This window comes from Andrographis paniculata, unplaced genomic scaffold (genome assembly GCF_009805555.1).
Source record: "Andrographis paniculata isolate CXL003 unplaced genomic scaffold, ASM980555v1 Contig69END, whole genome shotgun sequence".
NCBI lineage: Eukaryota > Viridiplantae > Streptophyta > Magnoliopsida > Lamiales > Acanthaceae > Andrographis > Andrographis paniculata.
This window is the reverse complement of record NW_026137605.1, coordinates 4,788,847-4,811,628: the sequence shown is the minus strand read 5'-3', so window position 1 is coordinate 4,811,628 and position 22,782 is coordinate 4,788,847. Positions and strand designations below refer to the sequence as shown.

Sequence of the window (22,782 nt, the reverse complement as noted above, 5' to 3'; positions counted from 1 at the left end):
CGAACGGGGAACCAGCTTCCTATCCTCTTTACTGCCATATAGCTCCTTTGCGCTTGGTACCACCTCCTCGTAAAATGAGCCGAGTATGGGGAGGCCCGCCAAGGACGCCAAGTCACGGAGAGAGATCGACACTTCACCGGTGGCAGTCAAAAGGGTGTTGGTTTTGGGACACCACGCCTCGCAAACGGCCTTGACGATCTCCGGAGAATAGTCGTAGGAGAACAAGGAAGCATAGACCGCATCGTAAATGCATCCTCTCTTTAGTGGAATCTCGCATCGATCCAGCACATCCTCCGCCCATTCCCAATAGCCGGCCACGTACGAAAAGTTGCCATCAAAAGAAGGAAGACCATTCCAAACGCACGCCCCATCCATGATCCGCCGCCCCAAGGTTGGAAGTGGAAGAACATCGTTTGACACGTGTTGATGAAGTGAGGATTGCAAAGTATGCTTTCCGCCAGCAACATTCCGAGACCACGTCTTTGGAAAATTTGGGACCTCCAAGCGAGGGCGAGCAGCTCCGCGTCCTATGAGTGGTGGATGCACCAATAGACGAGTCGCCTTGTCCAGCGGTTGACCTTCAAACTCGCAAATCACCAACTCGGCGTTTCCAGAGGGGGAGGAGACATCCTTGAAGTAAGCCATCTCGCCTACAAAAAAAATATATATATATAAGCAAAGATCAAAAGATGAAAAAAAAAAAAAAAAAAAAACAACACAAGAGGAATAAGCCTACCCTAGAATGAGAGAAATCAAAACTGTGAGAAGTTGAGAATGATAAGGTTCTCTCATGGTGAGGGGTTTATATAGTGTCTAAAAATTGAGATATGGAAAGACATGTATAAGGAAAGGAAGGAAGATAAAAATAAAAACAAAGAATAAAGGAAAGAATATATATATATATGATATGTGTATATATATATATATATTTTGGCAAATACGCCATTTAAAAAAAAAATGGCAAAGATGCCATTTATTAAAAAAAAAAAAAAAAAAAAGAATTTTGCAAAAAAAAATGTCAATTTTGCAAAAAAAAAAAATGGCAAAAACGCCATTAAAAAAAAAAAAAAGAAAAAGAGAATTTTGCAAAAAAAAAAAAAAAAATGCAAAAAAAAAAATGTCAATTTTGCAAAAAAAAAAAAAATGGCAAAAACGCCATTAAAAAAAAAAAAGAAGAGAATTTTGCAAAAAAAATGTCAATTTTGCAAAAAAAAAAAAAATGGCAAAAACGCCATTATTAAAAAAAAAAAAAAAGAGAAAAAAAAAAGAATTTTGCAAAAAAAAAAAAAAAAAACTTGCATAAAAAAAATGGCAAAAACGCCATTTACAAAAAAAAAATGCAAAAAAAAAAAAAAAAAAAGAATGGCAAAAAAAAGGGCCATTTAAAAAAAAAGAAAAAAAAAAAAAATTCTTTTTCTATGTTTCGAGACTCGTTCACGCCTTAAATATTTTGTGTCGGCTTAAACAAGTCTCGAGGGGGCATTTTGTAGACACTAAAAATATATGTCTAAAATCAATTAAATATCATGTATTTTGGAAGAAAATAAAATTCCAATAAAATAAATATATGGTATTTAATTATGCACATATGTTAATTTTTGTACAATAAATATCAACCATTAATGCAAAATCTGCTTAAAATGGAAGATATCGTACAAATATTACGTGCATAAATAGAGCCATAATAAATTTGGCAGCAAAATAAATTAATCTTGTCAATAAAGGAAGTATATAAATTAATATCTTCCAAACAAGGCAATGATATAAAGATCTTGTCAATAAAGGAAGTATATAAATTAATATCTTCCAAAAAAGGCAATGATATAAAGATTTTGACGAGAAAGGAAGGTGCATAATCAAATCCGTCAAAAATGGAAAACGGCATCCGAGGGAAAAGGAAAGATTATAAAATCTTTCCATCCACGTAGCACCATCCGAAAAGGAAGCCAATGCCACCCTCCCCTATAAATAGGAGCCTTGGCCAATTCATTTAGACACCGAAGTTCATTTGAAGACTCGCGCAAGGGTAAGTCTCTCTAGACTCTCTGCAATGTTCTTCATTGTTCTTCGTGTCCTTCGAAGCGTTCTTCGTCGAAAAGTCACCGATTTGGACAAATGATCCAATATTGGTTGACGAATCGATGAAGTTAACGTTCTTCGTCGTATGTCCGAGCCGGAGGAAGGATCAAATCTCTCAAAGCTATCGAGGAATCCATCAAAGCCAAGGAAGAGCCTCCAAAGTCGCTCCCAAAGCTTGAAGATGTTCGTCGCGTTCTTCATAAAAGGCGCAAACCAGGCCCTCTTCGATCCAAAAGTCAAAGGGACACGCCGCCAAAAGCGTTATGGAGCACTAAATCTCTCCCTCAAAGATCAAATTCCGTCGGATCATCCAAAGGAGGCATCAATCCGAAGCCGACGATCAAAATCGCCAACATGGATACCAAAGTCCTTCAAAAGCCGGCGAAGTCAAACCGAAGACCAAAATCCCTTCGGATCAAAGAAGCCACCCAAATCCAAATTGGAAAAAATGGATCGACCCGGAGAGAGAATCAAAGGATCCGAATAGAGAATAGGACCCGCATTAAATTTAAATACAAATATAATTTGTACAAATTTTGTGTTTATAAAAATATAACACAATTTTTTTGTCTACATGTATATATATATATTATCTTGGGTGTGTGCGTTAGTGTATATGTATATAATGATATGATAGTAATAATAATAGGGAGGGCAGGGTGAGAGCAAAAATGAGTGTGTTTATTTCCTTTGATTAACAAACATATATATAGGCATATAACCTCAACAAGAAGGTAAGGAAAAGCATACATATCTAATACGTAGCACCTTCGTGGGTGCTACGTGTATAACACTCCGTCTTGGATGCTTTTATACAGAGAATGTGCCTCGTTAAAACCTTACTAGGAAAAAACCCTATGGGACAAAAAAATCCTAGTGAAGGAAAAAGAGTACACCATTCTTGTATCAATTCGCTCCCCCTGATCTGAGCATTATTTGAGATCCCTTAATCGACGCATCCCAATTTTCTTCACCAGTTTTTCAAATGTTGCCGTCGGCAATGCCTTGGTTAATATATCCACCAAATTATTATCTGATCGAATTTGTTGAACATTAATTTAACCATTTTGTTGCAGATCATGAATAAAAAAGAATTTTGGTAAAATATGTTTCGTTCTATCTCCTTTAATGTAACCCCCTTTCAATTGGGCTATACAAGTCGTATTATCTTCATACAATGTAGTTGAGGGAATTTTATCATCAGGTATTAACCCGCAATATTTTCAGAATATGTTGAGTTATTGACCTCAACCAAACACATTCTCGACTAGCTTCATGCATTGCCAATATTTCAGCATGATTTGAAGAAGTGGCAGTTAAAGTTTGTTTTATTGATCTCCAAGAGATCTCTGTTTCGCCACAAGTGAATATATAGCCAGTCTGAGACTTGGCTTTATGAGGATCCAATAAATATCCTGAATCGGAAAATCTAATTAATTCATGTCGAGAATATTTTGAGTAAAATAACCCGAGATCAATTGTTCCTTGGAGATGGCGAAAAATGTGCTTAATCCCATTCCAATGTTGTCGAGTAGGCGATGAGCTGAATCTTGCCAATAAGTTTACATAAAATGATATATCAAGTCGGGTGCTGTTAGCAAGATACATCAATGTGCCTATAGCACTCTTATATGACACTTCTGGGCCAAGTGTTTCTTCGTTTTCCTTTTTTGGTTTAAAAGGATCCTTTATTGGATCGAGTGCTCTGAGGATCATTGGGGTACTTAGCGAATGTGATTTATCCATCAGGAGCTATTTTAGTACCATTTTGTTATAATTTTATTGGTGGATAAATGTTCCACTTTCCAAATGCTCAATTTGCAAACCAAGGCAAAACTTAGTTTTTCCAAAATCTTTGATCTCAAACTCTTTTTCAGATATTCAACAGCTTTCTGAATTTCATCAGGAGTTCCAATTAAATTGAGATTATCGACATATACAACGATGATTACGAATCCTGAGTCATTTTTCTTTATGAAAACATATAGACAAATAGGGTCATTTATGTAACCTTCTTTTGTTAAGCTTTTGTTGAGACGATTGTACCACATTTGGCCCGATTGCTTGAGCCCATACAAAGATTTTTGTAATTTGATGGAATATGATTCTTTTGGCTTTGATTTGAATGATTCAGGTATGTTAATCCCCTCTGGGATTTTCATATAGACATCATTGTCTAATGAGCCGTACAGATAGGCAGTAACCACATTTAATAATCGCATATCAAGATTATTGTGTAATACTATGCTCACCAGATACCTGAATGTTATTCCATCAATGACCAGCGAATATGTTTATTCAAAATCAATATCCGGTCTCTGGGAAAAACCCTGGGCTACAAGCCTTGTTTTATATCTTGTGATATCATTATTTTCATTTCTTTTTCTCACAAACACCCATCTGTAACCAACAGGTTTCACATTTTATGGTGTTTGGACTATAGAGCCGAATACTTGCAGTTTTTTCAATGAGTCCAGTTCAGACTTAATTGCGTCTTTCCATTTTGCCCAATCATCTCTTTGCCGACATTCATCAACTGATTTTGGTTCATAATCCTCGTCATCTTTCATTATATCGAGTGCTACAGAATATGCAAATGCATTATCAATATTTGTTTTCTTTCTGTTCTAATATTTTTCACTTGTGGTATAGTTAACAGAAGTTTCAATAACTTCATCATCACTTTCATCAGAATTTTTAGTATCAACCTCTTCAGGGGTTGTACTGACCTTTTTAGGTATCTGATCATTGTTGATCTCTTAACCAGTATTTACAATTTTCTTCTTTCGTGGATTCTTATCTTTGGAACCCAACGGTCTACCACGTTTTATGCGGGCAGTATGCTCATTAGCACTCTGCACCTTCCCTTATGGGATATTTATTTTAGCCGGTGCATTTGCTGCTGCAATATATGATTTTGTAACTCTGGCAGCATCATTGAAAACATCAGACAATTGATTTGCAATTTTCTGCAAATGCACAATTCTTTGAACTTCAAGTTCACTATGTTTCGTACGATGATCAAATTCAAGTGGTATTTTCCATGAAATTTCTTTTTTCAGTTGATTACTGTCTCCCCCTAATGTCGGGAAATGTGATTCGTCAAAATGACAATCTGCAAACCTCGCAGTGAATAAATCACCCGTTGTTGGTTCAAGATATTTTGCGATCGAGGGTGATTCATACCCGACATATATACCCAACCTTCTTTGAGGTCCCATTTTTGTGCGTTGAGGTGGCGCAATTGGAACATAAACAGCACATCCAAATATTCGCAGGTGAGATATATTTGGTATTTTTTCAGAAACCAATTGAGTGGGGGAATAACAATGATAACTGGTCGGCCTTATTTTCACGAGGGCTGCTGCATGCAATATAGCATGTCCCCAACATGATACGGGAAGTTTAGACCTCATTAATAATGGTCTGGCAATTAATTGCAATCTTTTGATAATGGATTCAGCGAGACCATTTTACGTATGTACATGGGGAACAAGATGTTCCACAGTAATCCCAATTGACATGCAGTAATCATCAAATGTATGTGATGAATACTCTCCAGCATTAACTAGACGTATTTTCTTTATCGGGTAATCTGGAAATTGTGCTCGCAATTTAATTATTTGTGCAAGTAGTTTAGTAAAAGCTAGATTGCGAGTAGATAACAGACATACGTGTGACCATCGCGTTGACGCGTCAATTAGTACCATAAAATACTTGAAGGGTCCATACGGTGGATCTTTTGGTCCACAAATATCACCCTGAATTCTTTCCAGAAAAGTTAGGGATTCAAATCCAACATTTGTTGAAAATGGTCTGATTATTAACTTCCCTTGGAAACAGACAGCATAAGCAAATTCATTCGGACTCAAAATATTTTTCTTTTTCAATGAGTGGCCATTTGAATTGTCAACAATTCGCCTCAGCATTATATTGTCAGGATGCCCAAGTCGATCATGCCAAGTTTTAAATTCGCTAGTAGCCATTTGGTCTACTAGGTGATATATTTCAATGGCACTGATTTTTGAGTAATATAAGCCGGAAGAAAATGATCGCAATTTTTCTTTCACAATTCTTTTGCCATTCACAATCTGAGTAATCAGAAGATACTCATTTTCTGCCTAATTTAATATTTCAATGTGATACCCATTTTTCCGAATATCATTGAAGCTCAGTAAATTCCTTCGAGCTTTGCTCGAGAACAAGGCATTTTCAATTGCCATTTTTGTCCATTTTGGGAGAAATACAGTAGCTTTTCCTGAGCCTTCAATCATTTTTTATGCACCACTGATAGTAATAATAGTGGTCTTTCCCATATTCAGGTGGGAGAAATAACATTTATTTTTCAAAATGCTGTGAATCGTAGCACTGTCGATAAGGCAAATGTTGTCATCGGTTCCAAAATATTTGGCATCCATATCTTTGCAAGAAAGTAAAAATAATAAAAGACATGTATTAGTAACGTAATCAAAATAGACTTATATTATAGGGGTAATACAAAAAGGGGGGCATAAAATATCAAAATAACAAAAGAGATACAACAACATTTTATCATTTAACATTATCAGCTATGTCAAGCAGATCATCGGCATCCAGGTGCGTGATATTTTCATTCATCACATCGTCAAATGTGTTATCGTGGGCAACGTGGTTTGTTTCGGCAGCAACTCTTCCCTGCCTTTCTTTTGAGGTCCGATACAGTTAAGCCAAATGACTGGCTGTGCGACAAACATGGGCCCAATGTCCTTTGATTCCACACTAGGTGCATTCCTCGTCATTGTTTCTGTTTCTCCCGGTGTTGAACCTCTATTGAGGTCTGTACGACCTTCTATCATTATAACGCCGATTTGGCACATATCGGGGCCTGTTTTGATAATTATTGTGACTTTATGCGTTTGCCCGGCTCCGTTCGCGATTCTAATTTCGATCGCGATCAATTCTTTGATTTCTGATTTGCCCACGGCCACGCACCGGATTTGCCGGTTGTATTGCATTTGCCTTTGGAAATGCATTTGCACCTATCAGCCCAGATTCGTGATTTTTCAACAGCAAATCATTATTTTGTTCGGCCAGCACAAGACAGGTGATCAGCTCAAATATTTCTGGAAGCCTCTTTCGCGATACTGCTGCTGCAAAACCATGTTAGAGGCATGAAAAGTGGAGAAAGTTTTCTCCATCATATCAGATTCAAATATATTTTCGTCACAGTGGCGCAACTGTGATGTTATTTTAAACATGACAGAATTATATTCTTGGACTGTTTTAAAGTCCTGAAGCCGTAGGCTTTGCTATTCACTTCGTGCCCTTGGCAACAATTCAACCTCAAATGATCATATCTTTCTTTCAATCTCTCCCATAATTCAAGTGAGGATTACAGCGTGACATACTGCATTTTCAATGTCTCATCGATGTGATGGCACAAAAAGATCATGGCCTTTGCACGATCTTGGCTCAAGGAGTTTTTATCCTGGGCAATGATATTTTCTAAGCCCATTAATGCCAGATGCATTTTAACATCGCGAGGCCATGTCATATAATTTTGGCCAGAAACGAGAAGAGGGAGAAATTCCTGTTTGGCAAGGTTAGACATAATAAACAGATAAAATATAAAATATTACATTGCGGAAAATAAAATATATAATCGTGATGATAATGTGTTGTAATATTATTATAGGATTAGCCAATATATATATATATATATATATTATCTTGGGTGTGTGCGTTAGTGTATATGTATATAATAATATAATAGTAATAATGATAGGGCGAGCAGAGCAAAAATGAGTGTGTTTATTTCCTTTGATTAACAGACATATATATAGGCAGATAATCTTAACAAGAAGGTAAAATTAATCATACATATCTAATACGTAGCACACGTGTATAACAGAAAGAGGTATTTTTAATATAATATTTTATGAAAAAATAATATATTTTTATTAAAAACCATATTTACTAAATAATGGTGATTTGAAACTCAAATCACAACCAAACAGTAAAAATAAATTTACATTGAATAAATTTTGGTTTTTTTTTATTTTTTTATTTTTTATTTTTAAGTTCTAAAAATAAATTTACATTGAATAAATTTTGGGTATAACATAATAGTCAATCGCTATACCACTTTTTACTTGGCAATATAATTTAATTCTTTTGGTAAGAGAAGTGATATTTTACATTTCTTTTTTACGGTTAAAATCAATTTTGGTCCCAATATAATCAAAATTAACCAATTTTGGTTCCAATATAAAAAAATTTATCAATTTTGGTCCCAATATAAAAAACTCATCAATTTTGGTCCCAATATAAACAATTTTAATCAATTTTGGTCCCATTATAAACAATTTTTATCAATTTTGGTCCCACCGTTAAAAAAATAACGGAAATTTCTGACGTGGACACGACGGAGGTGAAGTGGCAGTTGACCTGGAAAGTACACGGCCATGTACAATTATACACGGCCATGTTGTTACATGGCCATGTATATTTCAGTGTATAATTATGCATGGCCATGTTGTTAGACGGCCATGTACAATTATACACGACCATGTACAATTATACACGGCCATGTTGTTACAGGGCCATATATATTTCAGTGTATAATTATACATGGCCATGTTGTTACACGGCCATGTACAATTATACACGGCCATGTTGTTACATGACCATGTATATTTCAGTGTATAATTACATGACCATGTTGTTACGCGGCCATGTATAATTCTACACGGCCGTGTATCTTTCTTTTTCGGTCTAAAATTTTAATTTTTTGTTATATTTTTAATTTTTTTTTTTTTAATTTAGAATAGTTAATATAGTTAAAATGGAAAACAAAATAATAATAATCATAATATAATTAAAATATATCAATTTTAGTTCAAATATAAGTATTTATCGAGTATGTTCTTTTGGAAGATTTTGTCTAAAATTCTACTATTTAGCAAAAAAATTTCTCTTACAAATATCCAATTAATGTATTGAAATTTTTGCTAAATAGTATAATTTTAGACAAAATCTTCCAAAAGAACATACTCGATAAATACTTATATTTGAACTAAAATTGATATATTTTAATTATATTATGATTATTATTATTATTATTTTCCATTTTAACTATATTAACTATTCTAAATTCAAAAAAAAAAAAAAATTAAAAATATAACAAAAAATTAAAATTTTAGACCGAAACAGAAAGATACACGGCCGTGTAGAATTATACATGACCGTGTAACAACATGGTCATGTATAATTATACATTGAAATATACATGGTCATTTAACAACATAGTCGTGTATAATTGTATATGGCCGTGTAACAACATGACCATGTATAATTATACACTGAAATATACATGACCCTGTAACAACATGACCGTGTAACAATATGACCATGTATAATTATACACTGAAATATACATGGCCATGTAACAACATGGCCGTGTATAATTGTACATGGCCGTGTACTTTCCAGGTCAACTGCCACGTCACCTTCGTCATGTCCACGTCAGCAATTTTCGTTAGTTTTTTAACGGTAGGACAAAAATTGATAAAAATTGTTTATAATGAGACCAAAATTGATTGAAATTGTTTATATTGGGACCAAAATTGATGAGTTTTTTATATTGGGACAAAAATTGATAAATTTTGATTATATTGGGACCAAAATTAATTAATTTTGATTATATTGGGACCAAAATTGATTTTTTCCCGTAACTAAAGTTTATCTATTAATAATTTTTCATTATTTCATCTATCAATTATATAGTAATTAGATTGAACCCCATGTTATAAATGCATTTTAATAATGTTATTTTTCATCTGTTAAAATTATGACATAATAATTATTTGATTACTACTTTTATTAATTTATTATTTTTGATCATTCTTTCAATAAATTTCTCATTATACATACGTTTCATTTGATTTATCTATTTCACTTTCATATTAAAATGACACTATTTGCCGGTCGAATCGATTTTCGGACAGTGCCTATTGTTGACATATAATACAAATATTAATTCCTATGTTTAATTACACTAAAATAAATAAAGAAACCCTTGATTTAATAGTCATTAAAAATCAATTAATCACATTTTCCTTAATTAACATTAACAATTTTTATAATTAATATAAACGTCCAGGGGTGGTCCCGTCCCGGCATCCTCTCTCTCTACACAGCGGTCCCCAGCAGCAGCAGCAATTCAGCCATGGCGGATCTAGCCAGATCATCGTCGATCCAGTGAGCAAACAGCCAACGAACGACAAGTGAGAGGGCGGGAGGTGAGGTGAGGGGAATCCCTTTCTGCTTTTCCCTTTGTGGTCAGTCATGAATGATGGCACTTCACCAACCCTCAATTCCATCTCATTCATTCATTCCCCCTCATTTCGGAAAGTCAGCACCAAAATTGAAAATTGAATTCCCGGTCGGCCCACCCACCCTCTCCTTTTGTATTCTAAGCCCTCTCCCCATCCACTTTTCCCCGCTTTCGACGGACTGCCGGCTCGCTCCATTTCTTTAATCGCATTTAAAATTTTGCGGCTGGTTTCCGAATCCGAAGGGCTTTTTTTTGGGGGGATTGGAGGGAGGGATCAGTGAAGTGCAGAAATTATTAAGGGGTTTATGAATTATGTACATCGATCCTTTACAGTTCATTGTGTTGTGGTTGGTTCTTGAGAAAGGGATTTTCTTTCCTTTTGCTTGCGTTTTATTTTAGTTCTTGTTTGTGAATGGCACGCCTGTCAGGGCAACTCATCATCATTCCCTCCACTCTCTCTCATACAAACACGCACTTTTCTCGGTAGAAAAAATCTCTGTCTGTAGAATTTCTGTAGTGTTCCCTTTTCCCATTTTTTCTCGAGAAACATCTCCCATTTACTGTTTAGGGGAAATCTGGGGAGGTTTCGTGATCCTGGTCAATTTGAGATGAGTCATTGGATTGGATCTGTTTGAGGGATACATTTATTCGTCAGTGACCAAGAGAGGTAATTAGATTAGCCTATGTTGGATGATGGATTTACGAATTTGGATTTTTGCGCCTGACTTTTTAGTGATTGGGGAGATTTGAGTTTCTTGTTGAACAATTTTCAATTTGAATTTCTGCACTCCTGTGCTACATTTTCTGGCAATTCTTGAATCTGATTTGGATTTCTATAATTTCTCAGTCTTGGAGTTGGCTGGATTTCTCTAGTCCGAGTTTCTGTTGCGGCCGGCGGCCGTGTGTTGTGGCCTGAAATCCTGTAAGGGGAGGCGCACGACTCCGCATTGGGTTTCCGGCAACCTCTGGTGACGTGCAGAGCTCCGGGGGTTGGTTCCGGCTGTTTAGATTGGGCCTGCAACTTTGGATCTACAGCTGACTAGCGGATGATAGGAGCAGCCTGATCAGTGGCTGGCAGCAGCACCATCAATATCGTGGGTTGAAGAAGAAGAGGACCCTGAGAATTCAGCCGTTGTCTGAATTGATTTGGTGAACTTGTGACCTGCATTGGCGCTCGCCACAGCATTTGAGGTAACTAATAAACTCAATTGCAGCCTGAATTCATCTAACTGTGTCTGAAGTTCAATTTAATTGTAGAGGTAACATATTTAAGATGGATCTATGTGGTTCAGCAAGCTTGCGATTAAGTTGTCATGAGGTTTATGCTCATTGCTTCATGTTTCTACCTCATAATATTGAGGAACTCGGGACTAACTTCGATTAGTGAAGGTCATGTAAATTTGGAAAAGTTTGATTAGTTAACATTCTTGGCAAGTAGTAGGTGCATTCTATAATTATATATTGCGAGGTTAAAGTGGGTGCACCTGTCTCTTAAATTATGTGAAAAAGTGAAGTTATTATGTATTTAAGATGAACTGATGAATAGCTGAGTTCCCCATTTAGGATGAGAGCATTGATGAATGAGAAAAAATGTGTGATAAAGTTGTTCTTTTTTTTTTAATTAAATACAGTCCGGAAATGGGCTTTTGAATTATCTCTGGAACCTTGTCATATTGGATCTGAAGATATATTTCTGTTGCACCCCACATTGTTTTGCGTCCTTTTGGAAAGTCTATATGAATTTAGATTATGGGGTTAAGCAAGAAATCGATCTTCAATGATGTTTCTTGTATTTGGCATGGCTGAAAAAGTAGTATCTTTGAGTAAATATTACGTGATCGAGATGTTCTGTGTCGGGCTTATACTATATAGATTGTGCTGCTTAGAAGTTCTTGTTTCATTCTTCTGAGATTTTGTGTTTAATATGATGAGGAAGGAAATACTCTTGTTAGCGGGAAGATTTGATCTGAGTTGGAGCTATAGAGATTTTCTAAAAAGAATGTGCCATTGGTTATTACAGGTTCTAAGAGTTCATTTTCGGCCATAACCTACTCCTAAAAAGAAACACTATTAGTGAGTGCTGCAATTTTCTCCCCTTTCTATGCATTTTCTTGATACTTCTACCATAAATAATTGCCTTCTTCGGTCCTTTTTTAATGGATTTAATCAGGCTTTAGTGTAGTAAGGTCGCTGATATATTGAGATAAATATTCTTTAGATTGACTGCTTCGATGTCTCAAGTGTCTTTGATTCCACTACTTTTAGGGTTTATTCACTTTAGTGGATGGGATGTGACAAATCACATTGATTATTTCATCTTTGTCCTACTGATTATGCCTTTGTAATTATACAGGCAGATTCCATTATCACATTATTGTAAATTTTATTTTCAGGTGAAAATTTGGTTTTATTGAAGTTACAGAAGCAAAATGTCTGTGTCAATGAGAGATGTTGATCCTGCGTTCCAGGGGGCAGGGCAGAAAGCGTATCCTTATTTCATATTTGAATATTTGCATATTTTTATAAAGTTGTATTCTCTATGTTTTCTTATTACTCTCTACAAGGATTTTCTTAATCAAGTCGTGGTAGGCATGAGCAGTGCATAGAGATTAAATGCTTTTCATTTTCCCATTAGTGCTCCTGTTTTAAACCTCTCTTACAGATCAGTATCAGGCCAGTGCATATTATTGTATATTTTTCTCCTTGACATAGTTTAGTGGCATCGAGATATGGCGAATTGAAAATTTTAATCCTGTTCCAGTACCAAAATCAGCCTGTGGAAAATTTTTTACTGGAGATTCCTATGTGATTTTAAAGGTAAAATTGTCCTTTTCACTCTGGACTTATCCTATTACTCTCCATTGGTTGTGGTGTGGAGTACAACAAGCTAATCAGATGTGTCTCCCATCCCATCTCTATATCTCTATATTTATTTGCCTAATTGGTTCGGCATTTGTATTTGTGTGTTTGTTATCTATGCTTTTTCTATTTTAAAAGTAAATCTTTCAACATTTTCTTGTTTCTTCTAATGCATCAAACTTGTTTTTGATAATAAGCTATGAACCCTGTACATATTGGACAGGGTTTAATGCAATGCTGTATTCTTGTTGTTTTCTTGAGCCTGTGCAAGAATATTTCATGAAATATCTTCTCTACTGTTCTGTATCCATCCTAAGATTATTCTTCGTGCCTTTGGACATATATATTTATCATAACCGTTAGTTTCACTTCTGCAGACCACTGCATTAAAAAATGGTGTCCTACATCATGATATTCATTACTGGCTTGGTAAAGACACGAGTCAGGTAACTCCATTTATGTTACCTTTTTGCTATTTGGTACTTTGCAATGTATTTCCTGACTTTACCAAATTTGTCCCTTTCAGGATGAAGCTGGAACTGCCGCCATAAAAACTGTTGAATTAGATGCAGCATTGGGTGGGCGTGCTGTTCAATACCGTGAAGTTCAGGGCCATGAAACGGAGAAATTTCTTTCTTATTTCAAGCCATGTATAATGCCTCAAGTAGGAGGAATAGCCTCTGGATTCAAGCACGTCGAGGAAGAAGAGCACCAAACTCGTTTGTATGTATGTAAAGGAAAGCATGTTGTTCGTGTGAAAGAGGTAAGCTTGTACCTTATGAACACATGGTGATGTTGTTCTTATTACAGGCGGGGTGATACTCTCATTGAATGGTTACATAGGTGCCTTTTGCTCGTTCCACTCTCAATCATGATGATGTTTTTATTCTCGATACAAAGTCCAAAATTTTCCAGTTCAATGGGTCCAACTCATCCATTCAAGAGAGGGCTAAAGCCTTGGAAGTTGTTCAATACATTAAAGATACATATCACGATGGAAAATGTGAAATAGCTGCTATTGGTAAATATTCCCTTCATTGGATTTTTGAATGCTGATAACTAATGTTAGATCTCAATGGCTGTCTTCTCTTTCAAGTGCAGAAGATGGAAAATTAATGGCTGATGCTGACACTGGAGAATTTTGGACCTTCTTCGGTGGTTTTGCTCCACTTCCAAGAAAATCGTCGACTGAAGAACCCAAGAGTACAGACGTTCCTTCTAAGCTTTACTAGTATGTTCTTTTTGCTCCACTATTATTTTTGGCATGGAGGAACCATGGAATTCCAAAGTTTAGGTTCTGATAAACAATTGTCTCTAATGTTCAAGTGTTGAGAAAGGAGAGACTGTTCCAGTTCAGGCTGATTCTTTGACAAGGGAGTCATTAGACACACACAGATGCTATGTTCTCGATTGTGGGACAGAAGTCTTTCTTTGGATGGGCAGAAGCACTTCTCTTACTGGGAGAAAATCTGCAGTTGGTGCTGTTGACGTAAGGCTAGCTGAGTCCATTCAATTTTTTCTTCTAAATTTTGTACCCAGATGATTGTTTATTAAGTTATAGTTCATATCATTTGCAGGAATTGTTACGCAACCTTGATAGATCCAAATCTCATGTAATCCGTGTGATTGAAGGTTTTGAAACACAGACATTTCGTTCAAAGTTTGAATCATGGCCTCAATCCAGTAATGTAGCTGTGACTGAGGATGGTCGAGGAAAAGTTGCATGTAAGTTACATGTGTAGCTGACTAGTGCTGACATTCAAAATAGTTTATTAACGGCAAACATTCCTACCTTTTTGTGGATGTCTTATTACTTCCTGTTAATACTTTTTAGCACTTCTAAAACGCCAAGGATTTAACGTAAAGGGACTTCTGAAAGCAGAAACTCCTACAGAAGAACCTCAGCCACACATAGACTGTACAGGAGATTTACAGGTGATGTGCAAATGCTCGTCAGGGTGTTTTCGATTTGTAGTGTTTTTGAAATTCTTCTTCTTCTCCTTTTTCATTTTTCTTTGTGTTATGTTTATCTTACTAAAGATTCTCGAGAAAGTAGATTCACACATTCACATATAATTTCTGTCGAAGGAGATGCTGCAACAAAGTCTATTAGGTAGTCGAACAAAATCAAAATGTAAGATATAAAGCGGGGGGTGTTTTAGAAAGTCTCCCTCTGAGTAACTTGGTTGCTTATGACTTGTCCCTTGTGCTATAGAATCAGGCATGTAATTGATTACAGGTTTTTCTTGCTCTTCTACTGAATTTTCCTCTTGCTGGTCAATATGATTAGGTCTGGCGTGTGGATGGTCAACAGAAGACTCGTCTTACGGGTTCTGATCAATATAGATTCTACAGTGGCGATAGCTATATATTTCAATATTCATATCCTGGAGACTACAAGGATGAGCACCTTATAGGGACATGGCTGGGAAAGCAAAGTGTTGAGGTAAACTCGTGTTTTTGTATAAGCCTATATAATAGACTCATAGGTTTTCTCACTTCTGAAAAGTTTTAGGCAATTTTGAAGTTGTAATAATGAATAATATGAATATGCTGCCACGAAAAGAAAGGTGTGTTGCAATTACATCTCGTTAGACGTAAACACTGAATACTAAACGAAATCTTCTCATGCAGATTCTAGACATGACGAACGAGTTATGTACTAAGAAAGTTAAAGGCATACAGTTTTGAAAGTTAGGAGCTTGTATAAATTTAATCGCAAAAGAAACTTATATGATGCACCTGTTTGTACAAAACTCAAATGAGTCATAGGCAAACACTCTAAAGCAATTCGTCTATGATTATGATATTGTTGTAGTGGTCATGTTCTCTTTTAGTGATAAAAGAAAAAACTTGAAGGTATAAAATCTGAGCATCACTCCACACATTCATGAAAATCCTTTATCAAGTACTCATAAGAAATCAATGAAATGTGGCCAGGTAAAAAACACAACATTATGTGATTTTGGTTTGGATGTTAAATGCATATATGAGTCTATATTGATTTCTATTAATTGCGCTCAATAGGAAGACAAGGTAACAGCAACCTCACTGGCGAGTAAGATGGTTGAGTCTATGAAGTTCACGCCAACTCAGGCACGCTACTTGGTTACTCTCTTATGCTTTATGTGTCCATCAAAATTTCACCTTTTTGTTTGTTTCAACATTTTGATTTCCATTTGGCACTATGTACCAGGTCCGAATCCATGACGGGCACGAGCCAATTCAGTTCTTTGCCATTTTTCAGTGCTTCATTGTATTTAAGGTTTGGAACCCTACTGTTATTCTCAAAACAATTCCATTTTCATGCAAGTCTTATATATATATATATATATATATTTATATTTTTTGTATATATTGGGCATGAAATAATTTTGCTTTGATGTTGCCAGGGTGGTCTCAGTAAGGGCTACAAAAACTATATTACCGAGCATGGACTTCCAAATGAAACTTATACAGAAGAAGGACTTGCACTATTTCGAGTCCAGGGAAGTGGGCCGGAAAATATGCAAGCAATTCAAGTTGAACCGGTAAGACATGTCCCATTTTGTTTCATTTAGTCTTATTGAATAAACTCTGAATATGTCTTAGCATCCCTATATATTTTGGTCTATGCTGCTGAGGGCTTATGGACACGTTTAATGGTTCAGGTGGCTTCATCATTGAATTCCTCCTACTCTTACATACTACACAACGGGCCCTCTGTGTTTACCTGGTCAGGAATTCTAACATCGCCTGAAGCCCAGGAACTTGCTGAAAGGCAGCTTGATCTTCTAAAGGTATGGTGTGAATTTATGGATATTTTCTCTCATTGTGAGTTTGGCATAACTGGTTATGTTTTTGGCTTAAATATCATTCTTTCATTTATTTCTCAACTCGTGCTTGAATAAAAAGAATGAACTATAGACAATTGAACATTATTGCATAAATTGTTGGTGGATATTTCTATAGCACCTTTGCTCATCACATTTTGTAATTGCAGCCAAATGTGCAACCTAAACTGCTGAAAGAAGGTGCTGAATTTGAGCGGTTTTGGGACATGTTGGGTGGGAAATCTGAGTACCCGAGCAAGAAAATTGCTGGAAATCCCGAGAGTGATCCCCATCTATTCTCCTGCACATTGTCACAGGGTACGGAATCATCTTATCATTATGTCTGTGTGTGTGTTCTGTTTTTATTTTTCTCGTGTTCAATTCATTTTTCAAAATCATCTGACTCTTTTTGTTGATTTGACTGCGTATCTACTATGGCTCCAATTCAACTTGGCTTTCAGGAGACATCAAGGTCTGTATATCTCTAACATCTTCGAATTATCCAAGGACAACTAATCGTCGAATATCTCTCTGTTTTTATCCTTTCATGGACTCTTTGAAGTGAAACGAAATTTCTATCGCAGGTGATGGAAATATACAATTTTGATCAAGATGATCTAATGACGGAAGACATATACATTCTTGATTGCCATTCGGACATATATGTTTGGGTTGGACAACAGGTGGACGCCAAGAATAAGATGAATGCTTTAAATATTGGAGAGGTTTGTTTTCAACTAAATTTCTTATTTTAGTTTTGAAGATTGTTTCAATTTAATTCATGGTGTGTGAGTAGTTTGATCACTTGATGCGACTAATCTCATGTATTTTTTGCTTTCGGACAGAAATTTTTGGAGCAAGATTTTCTTCACGAGAAACTATCTGACAAAGCTCCGGTATACGTGGTTATGGAAGGGAGTGAGCCAATGTATTTCACTCGTTTCTTCTCATGGGACTCATCGAAATCTGCAGTAAGTTCCACCATTCTACATCCTTCTCCTTGATATACCGAGCTATACACTCTACTCAAGTAACTTGTTCGGTTACAGATGCGTGGAAACTCTTTCCAAAGAAAAATTGCAATGATTAAAAATGGGCGTGCCCCGGCAATTGATGTAAGAACTTTTAGCTATTGGTCTGTGCATTCTTTTATCAGAAGCTTTTATATTTTTAAGAAAATTTGATAAAGAGGCAAGCTCGTGGGAGGAGATGCATTTAGTGTTCTATCGTTTCACCTATAAGTATATATTGAGAGCCGCATCTGTTGTAGCTATATTTATTTCTTGGACAATATTATTCTATATGCGTCTTATGTGTTTGTTACAACAGAAACCAAAAAGGAGATCACCCACCACGCACACGGGAAGATCTGCAGTTCCCGATAAATCCCAACGTACGAGAAGCATGTCTTTCAGCCCAGACAGGGTTCGTGTTAGAGGCAGGTCCCCTCAGTTCAATGCACTTGCTGCAAATTTTGAGAAACCCAACGCAAGGAACCTGTCGACTCCTCCTCCGATGGTCACAAAAGTGTATCCAAAATCCGTAACACCCGATTCCGGAAAACTGGCTGCAAAATCTGCAGCTATAGCAGCACTAAGTTCAACTTTTGAGCAACAGCCACCGCCTGCTCGGCAAGTACTCATCCCGCGTTCTCCCAAAGGTATAAATTCTCAACCTTTCTTCAATCAACTCCTTTTATCGAGATACTCATCAAAATCTCCCATTTTTCTTAAAGTGAGCCCTGAGCTGCCCAAATCAAAACCTCCTCCAACAATGCTTAAGCAAAACTCAGTTGAAAAACCTAAGCCAGAGATCACCAAGGAAGACGTGAAGGAGAACAAAGTCGAAAGTGATGAAGGGCGTCCTATATATCCGTATGAGCTTCTTAAGACAACATCAACCGATCCTATTACAGATATTGATGTGACGAAGCGAGAGGTATGTGTAATAGAGTCAAAGGCATAGTTTTCTTTTTCGTTCCTTTGATACTAAAACTTTATTTTGCTTGTTCTTCAGACTTACCTCTCCTCGGTCGAATTTAAAGAGAAATTTGGTATGGCCATGGATGCTTTCTACAAGTTACCCAAGTGGAAGCAAAACAAGCTCAAGATGGCCCTTAAATTATTCTAAGTCTTTTTGAGGAACCCTATTCTTCTCAGCATCCGAAAGTAAGTTTACTTACAAGACAAATATCAAAATTTTGGGTTAAAATGTGTTTCTGCCTGCAAGAAGTTTATTTTCAGTTTTAATTTGACTGCCACTCTTTTCTTCCTTCTTTGGCCTCATTGGTTATGCGAAGAGTTTTTGTGATGAATTTTCTTATTAACCACTGGACTAAAAATTATCTAATTGAAGGTTTACTTGTGAATATGCCCTTTGAAAAGGGTAATATCGATTTTAAGTTTTTTGATTTTAGTGTTTGTTTAAAAATTTGAATTGGAAGTAGTATTTAATATGATATAAATAAATGCAGAGTGATGTTTCCAGTGAATTTTTTTAGTATAAATAATAGAGATCATAGCCTTAAAGAAACACTATCTTTTCTCTTCTAGACATGATATTAATTGTGGATTTCATAATAGTGTTCTAATGGTAGAAATAAGTTTCTTTTATTGATTAAATATGCCATTTTGCGACTCATTTTCAGCATTGATGCATAAAGATATTCTTTTTGCAGTGAGAGACTATTTCCCGAGTGATCATAGGGATGGACGGGACAGTGCCAGTGCATTTTTAGCTGCTGCTGCTCCCAGTATGCTGCTGCTGATGCTGCAATGTAAGTACATATCTCCCCAATGCATTTACAAGTTCATGTGCATATACACACTCTCCGTTGCTTGCTTGCTTGCTATTTTATTTTTTTGATTATTCTTCGTGTCGAATATTTGGTTGAAGCTGCTTTTGCTTTCTGTTCTTTTTTGTTTGTTTGCATCCGGCAATTTATTTAGCAAGAGTGACTAGAATTAGAACGTCTGAGTATCGTCTAAATTATGTATTGAATTGAGAATTTACGGGATATATTTGTGTACATGAATAACTACTTGTGGACTCGAATGTTTCTTTTGAGTTTGGTTTGTGAGGTTTTGATTTAAGTTTTTGTATTTAAATATTGTTTGATAGGATGTTTTGTGAGAAGAAAAATTTTCGGTAATAAACTTCGAAAAAATTATTTTACTATGGGAAATTTTGAATTTTTTAGCTGCTTGTAGTTTTTTGGTTTTGAATCATAATATTTGTATAATAATAATAATAATAATAATAATGAATCATAATACTCGAACGTGTCTCTTTTCCTTGCAAAGATAATACCTAACTTTGCTTGAGAATTTTCTTTTAAACGCGACATCTCATTCCTATTACTCTCTCTCTGATCTTCCCTTACCTCCAAATAGACCTAAATAAGAACCCTGAAACTTTTCACAATTCTTTGGACATACAACATTTTTCACATCATTATTAGAAATTGTAGTTCTATTATATACATATACATAGTATCTCTAAAATTCTCATATGAACTAGGCACTAAATACAGTAAAATTAGAGTTTGATCTTTATCATCTATTTTAATCTCAACCATTTGAAGATCAAGAATAATACGGTTAAAGGTATCAAGATGATTTACCGGAGTACTTTCAGACATGCGGAGGGTGTAGAATCGTTGCTTCTGATATAGCCTGTTCGTGAGAGAGTTGTTCAGGTATTTCTTACACAATTTATCCCATAACCCAGAACTATCGTTTGATCTACAATCTCCCGTAACACCTCATCCGTAATTGACAGCAAGATCGCAGAATGAGCTTTTGCCAAAATCTCCTTCTTCACCTCCTCCTTTGTATTTTTAGGAAACTTGCCTTTTTTTTCCAACGCAACCGCACATTACTGTTGAACCAAAACTGTCCTCATCTTGATCTTCTAGAGCGTGAAGTCATTCGACCCATTAAACTTCTCTAAATCAAACTTATACGAAGACATTTTCAATTAATCAAATATGGCTCTGATATCATTTGTTACAAGAAAACGAAAAAGAAAGCAAATAAATAACACTATAATCATAGGAAGTATAGCTATCTATTTATAAGCATCCAAAAAACACCTTAAACCTAAGCCATTTGTTATTAATTAGGATAAATCCAAAATAAACTCTGTCAATTGAAACAACCTTTTTGGCTTGGTAGATCGCTAAATCCAAATCACGATTAACAATATTAATATATACTTATTATATAATTTTAAAATATTTATGAAAAATCGTGTCACAGAAAAATAAGTTAATAAGTGAACAAAAATTTGTACAATGATATTCTTGAACCCGCATTCAATTCATTATTATTTATTTTGGGTGTGTTTGTTTTGTAAAATAATTTGAAAATATTTTTTGTATACGAGTTATAAGAAATTGTATAGGTAATATCAGACCCCGTCCTGACAATATAGTATTATAAATTTGTTTGAAACTATATTTAATGTTTTAAAATAAATAAATAAATTTTATATCTATTTTTAAATAAATTATTTTAATTTTAATTAATTTTTTACTTATGTATTTATTTGTATTTTAGTGTGTTTAATATTTATAATTTTTTTATTTTTATTGTGAGATATGGAATTTAGTAAAGTTATCATAATGAATTATATTTTATATATTTTTGTTACTTTTATTTTATTATCTATGTATATTTAATATTATATTTATTTAATTTTAAAAGACGGTGTATTTTATAATATTAAATAATTATACTGTTTTTTTAAAAATTTAATTTATATTTTTATTATTATTCAAATTAAACAATTTTTAATTTAAATTTTTTATTATTTTTAAAATACACAAAAATATTTTCGAACACGAAAATTATTTTTATTTAATTTAAATAATTTTTAATAAATTATTTTGACATACTTTAAAATTAATATTATCATAAAATACAATATATGCATATATGATCACACTATATATATTATAAGTATATTCTATCAACTCAAAAAAATAAAAATAAAAATTAACATTTCAACAAAAATATTAGTATTTTTTATATTATTGATATGTTTAGTCGTATTTAGCATAAAAAAAATATATTTTCAACTAAAAATATTAACAAATACACTCTTTTTATTTTAATATTTTGGTATATAAAAATAATTTTATTATTAAATTTAAATTTAACATTTTCTATAATTACATTAATAAAAATTATTAAGGCTCGTTTTTTTTTTTTTAATATTTTGATATATAAAAATAATTTTATTATTAAATTTAAATTTAACATTTTCTATAATTACATTAATAAAAATTATTAAGGCTCGTTTTTTATTTTTTATTTTTTCCCGAGCTCTATAATAGTTAGGAACGAGTTTTGATAATATAAAATGAATATGCATGATATATTATTGTTTTTTTTGAAAAATATGTGAAAAGATTTTAACTAAAAGAACACACTATTTTTTTTTTTGTTGGGACATCATTAATTATTATTTTGAATGTATTTAAAATAATAATAATAATGAACAACGTTTAAATAAAATTGCCATTAATATATTTAAGGAAAGCTTGCAAAATATGTCTTAGGTTTAGGTCCAATTATTATTTTCGAACACTTCTATTCCACTTTTGCAATTTAAGATATTATGTGTACTTCGGACATTATTTTTGCCATTCGGTGCCGGAAAAACGCATGTGACTGTTACGTGCGCCTTCGTGACATGGCCGGCGCATACGTGGAC

The 22,782-nt window shown here is 34.5% G+C and overlaps 1 protein-coding gene across 1 annotated transcript; it reads left to right on the top strand.

Annotated features, from left to right (window-relative positions):
* Positions 1–10,247: 10,247 nt before the first annotated feature.
* Positions 10,248–20,156, top strand: LOC127263716 (villin-4-like). The gene is made up of 25 exons (XM_051292892.1): positions 10,248–11,060; positions 11,241–11,584; positions 12,787–12,878; positions 13,111–13,210; positions 13,630–13,698; positions 13,779–14,015; positions 14,096–14,273; positions 14,354–14,483; positions 14,579–14,741; positions 14,830–14,977; positions 15,087–15,187; positions 15,543–15,698; positions 16,280–16,348; positions 16,449–16,517; positions 16,645–16,782; positions 16,903–17,031; positions 17,235–17,382; positions 17,526–17,536; positions 17,649–17,789; positions 17,910–18,035; positions 18,114–18,179; positions 18,394–18,724; positions 18,800–19,002; positions 19,081–19,232; positions 19,742–20,156. The coding sequence occupies exons 3-24, from the start codon at positions 12,823–12,825 to the stop codon at positions 19,192–19,194; spliced, it is 2,883 nt and encodes a 960-aa protein (XP_051148849.1). The 5' UTR covers positions 10,248–11,060; positions 11,241–11,584; positions 12,787–12,822; the 3' UTR covers positions 19,195–19,232; positions 19,742–20,156.
* The last annotated feature ends 2,626 nt before the right edge of the window (positions 20,157–22,782 follow it).

Excerpts from the sequence above, each read along its gene's own strand:
- LOC127263716 (XM_051292892.1), top strand. The coding sequence starts at position 12,823 with ATGTCTGTGTCAATGAGAGATGTTGATCCTGCGTTCCAGGGGGCAGGG. Across the intron at positions 15,699-16,279 it reads TGGGAAAGCAAAGTGTTGAG|GAAGACAAGGTAACAGCAAC; the intron begins GTAAACTCGTGT and ends TGCGCTCAATAG. Across the intron at positions 17,032-17,234 it reads GGCAGCTTGATCTTCTAAAG|CCAAATGTGCAACCTAAACT; the intron begins GTATGGTGTGAA and ends TTGTAATTGCAG.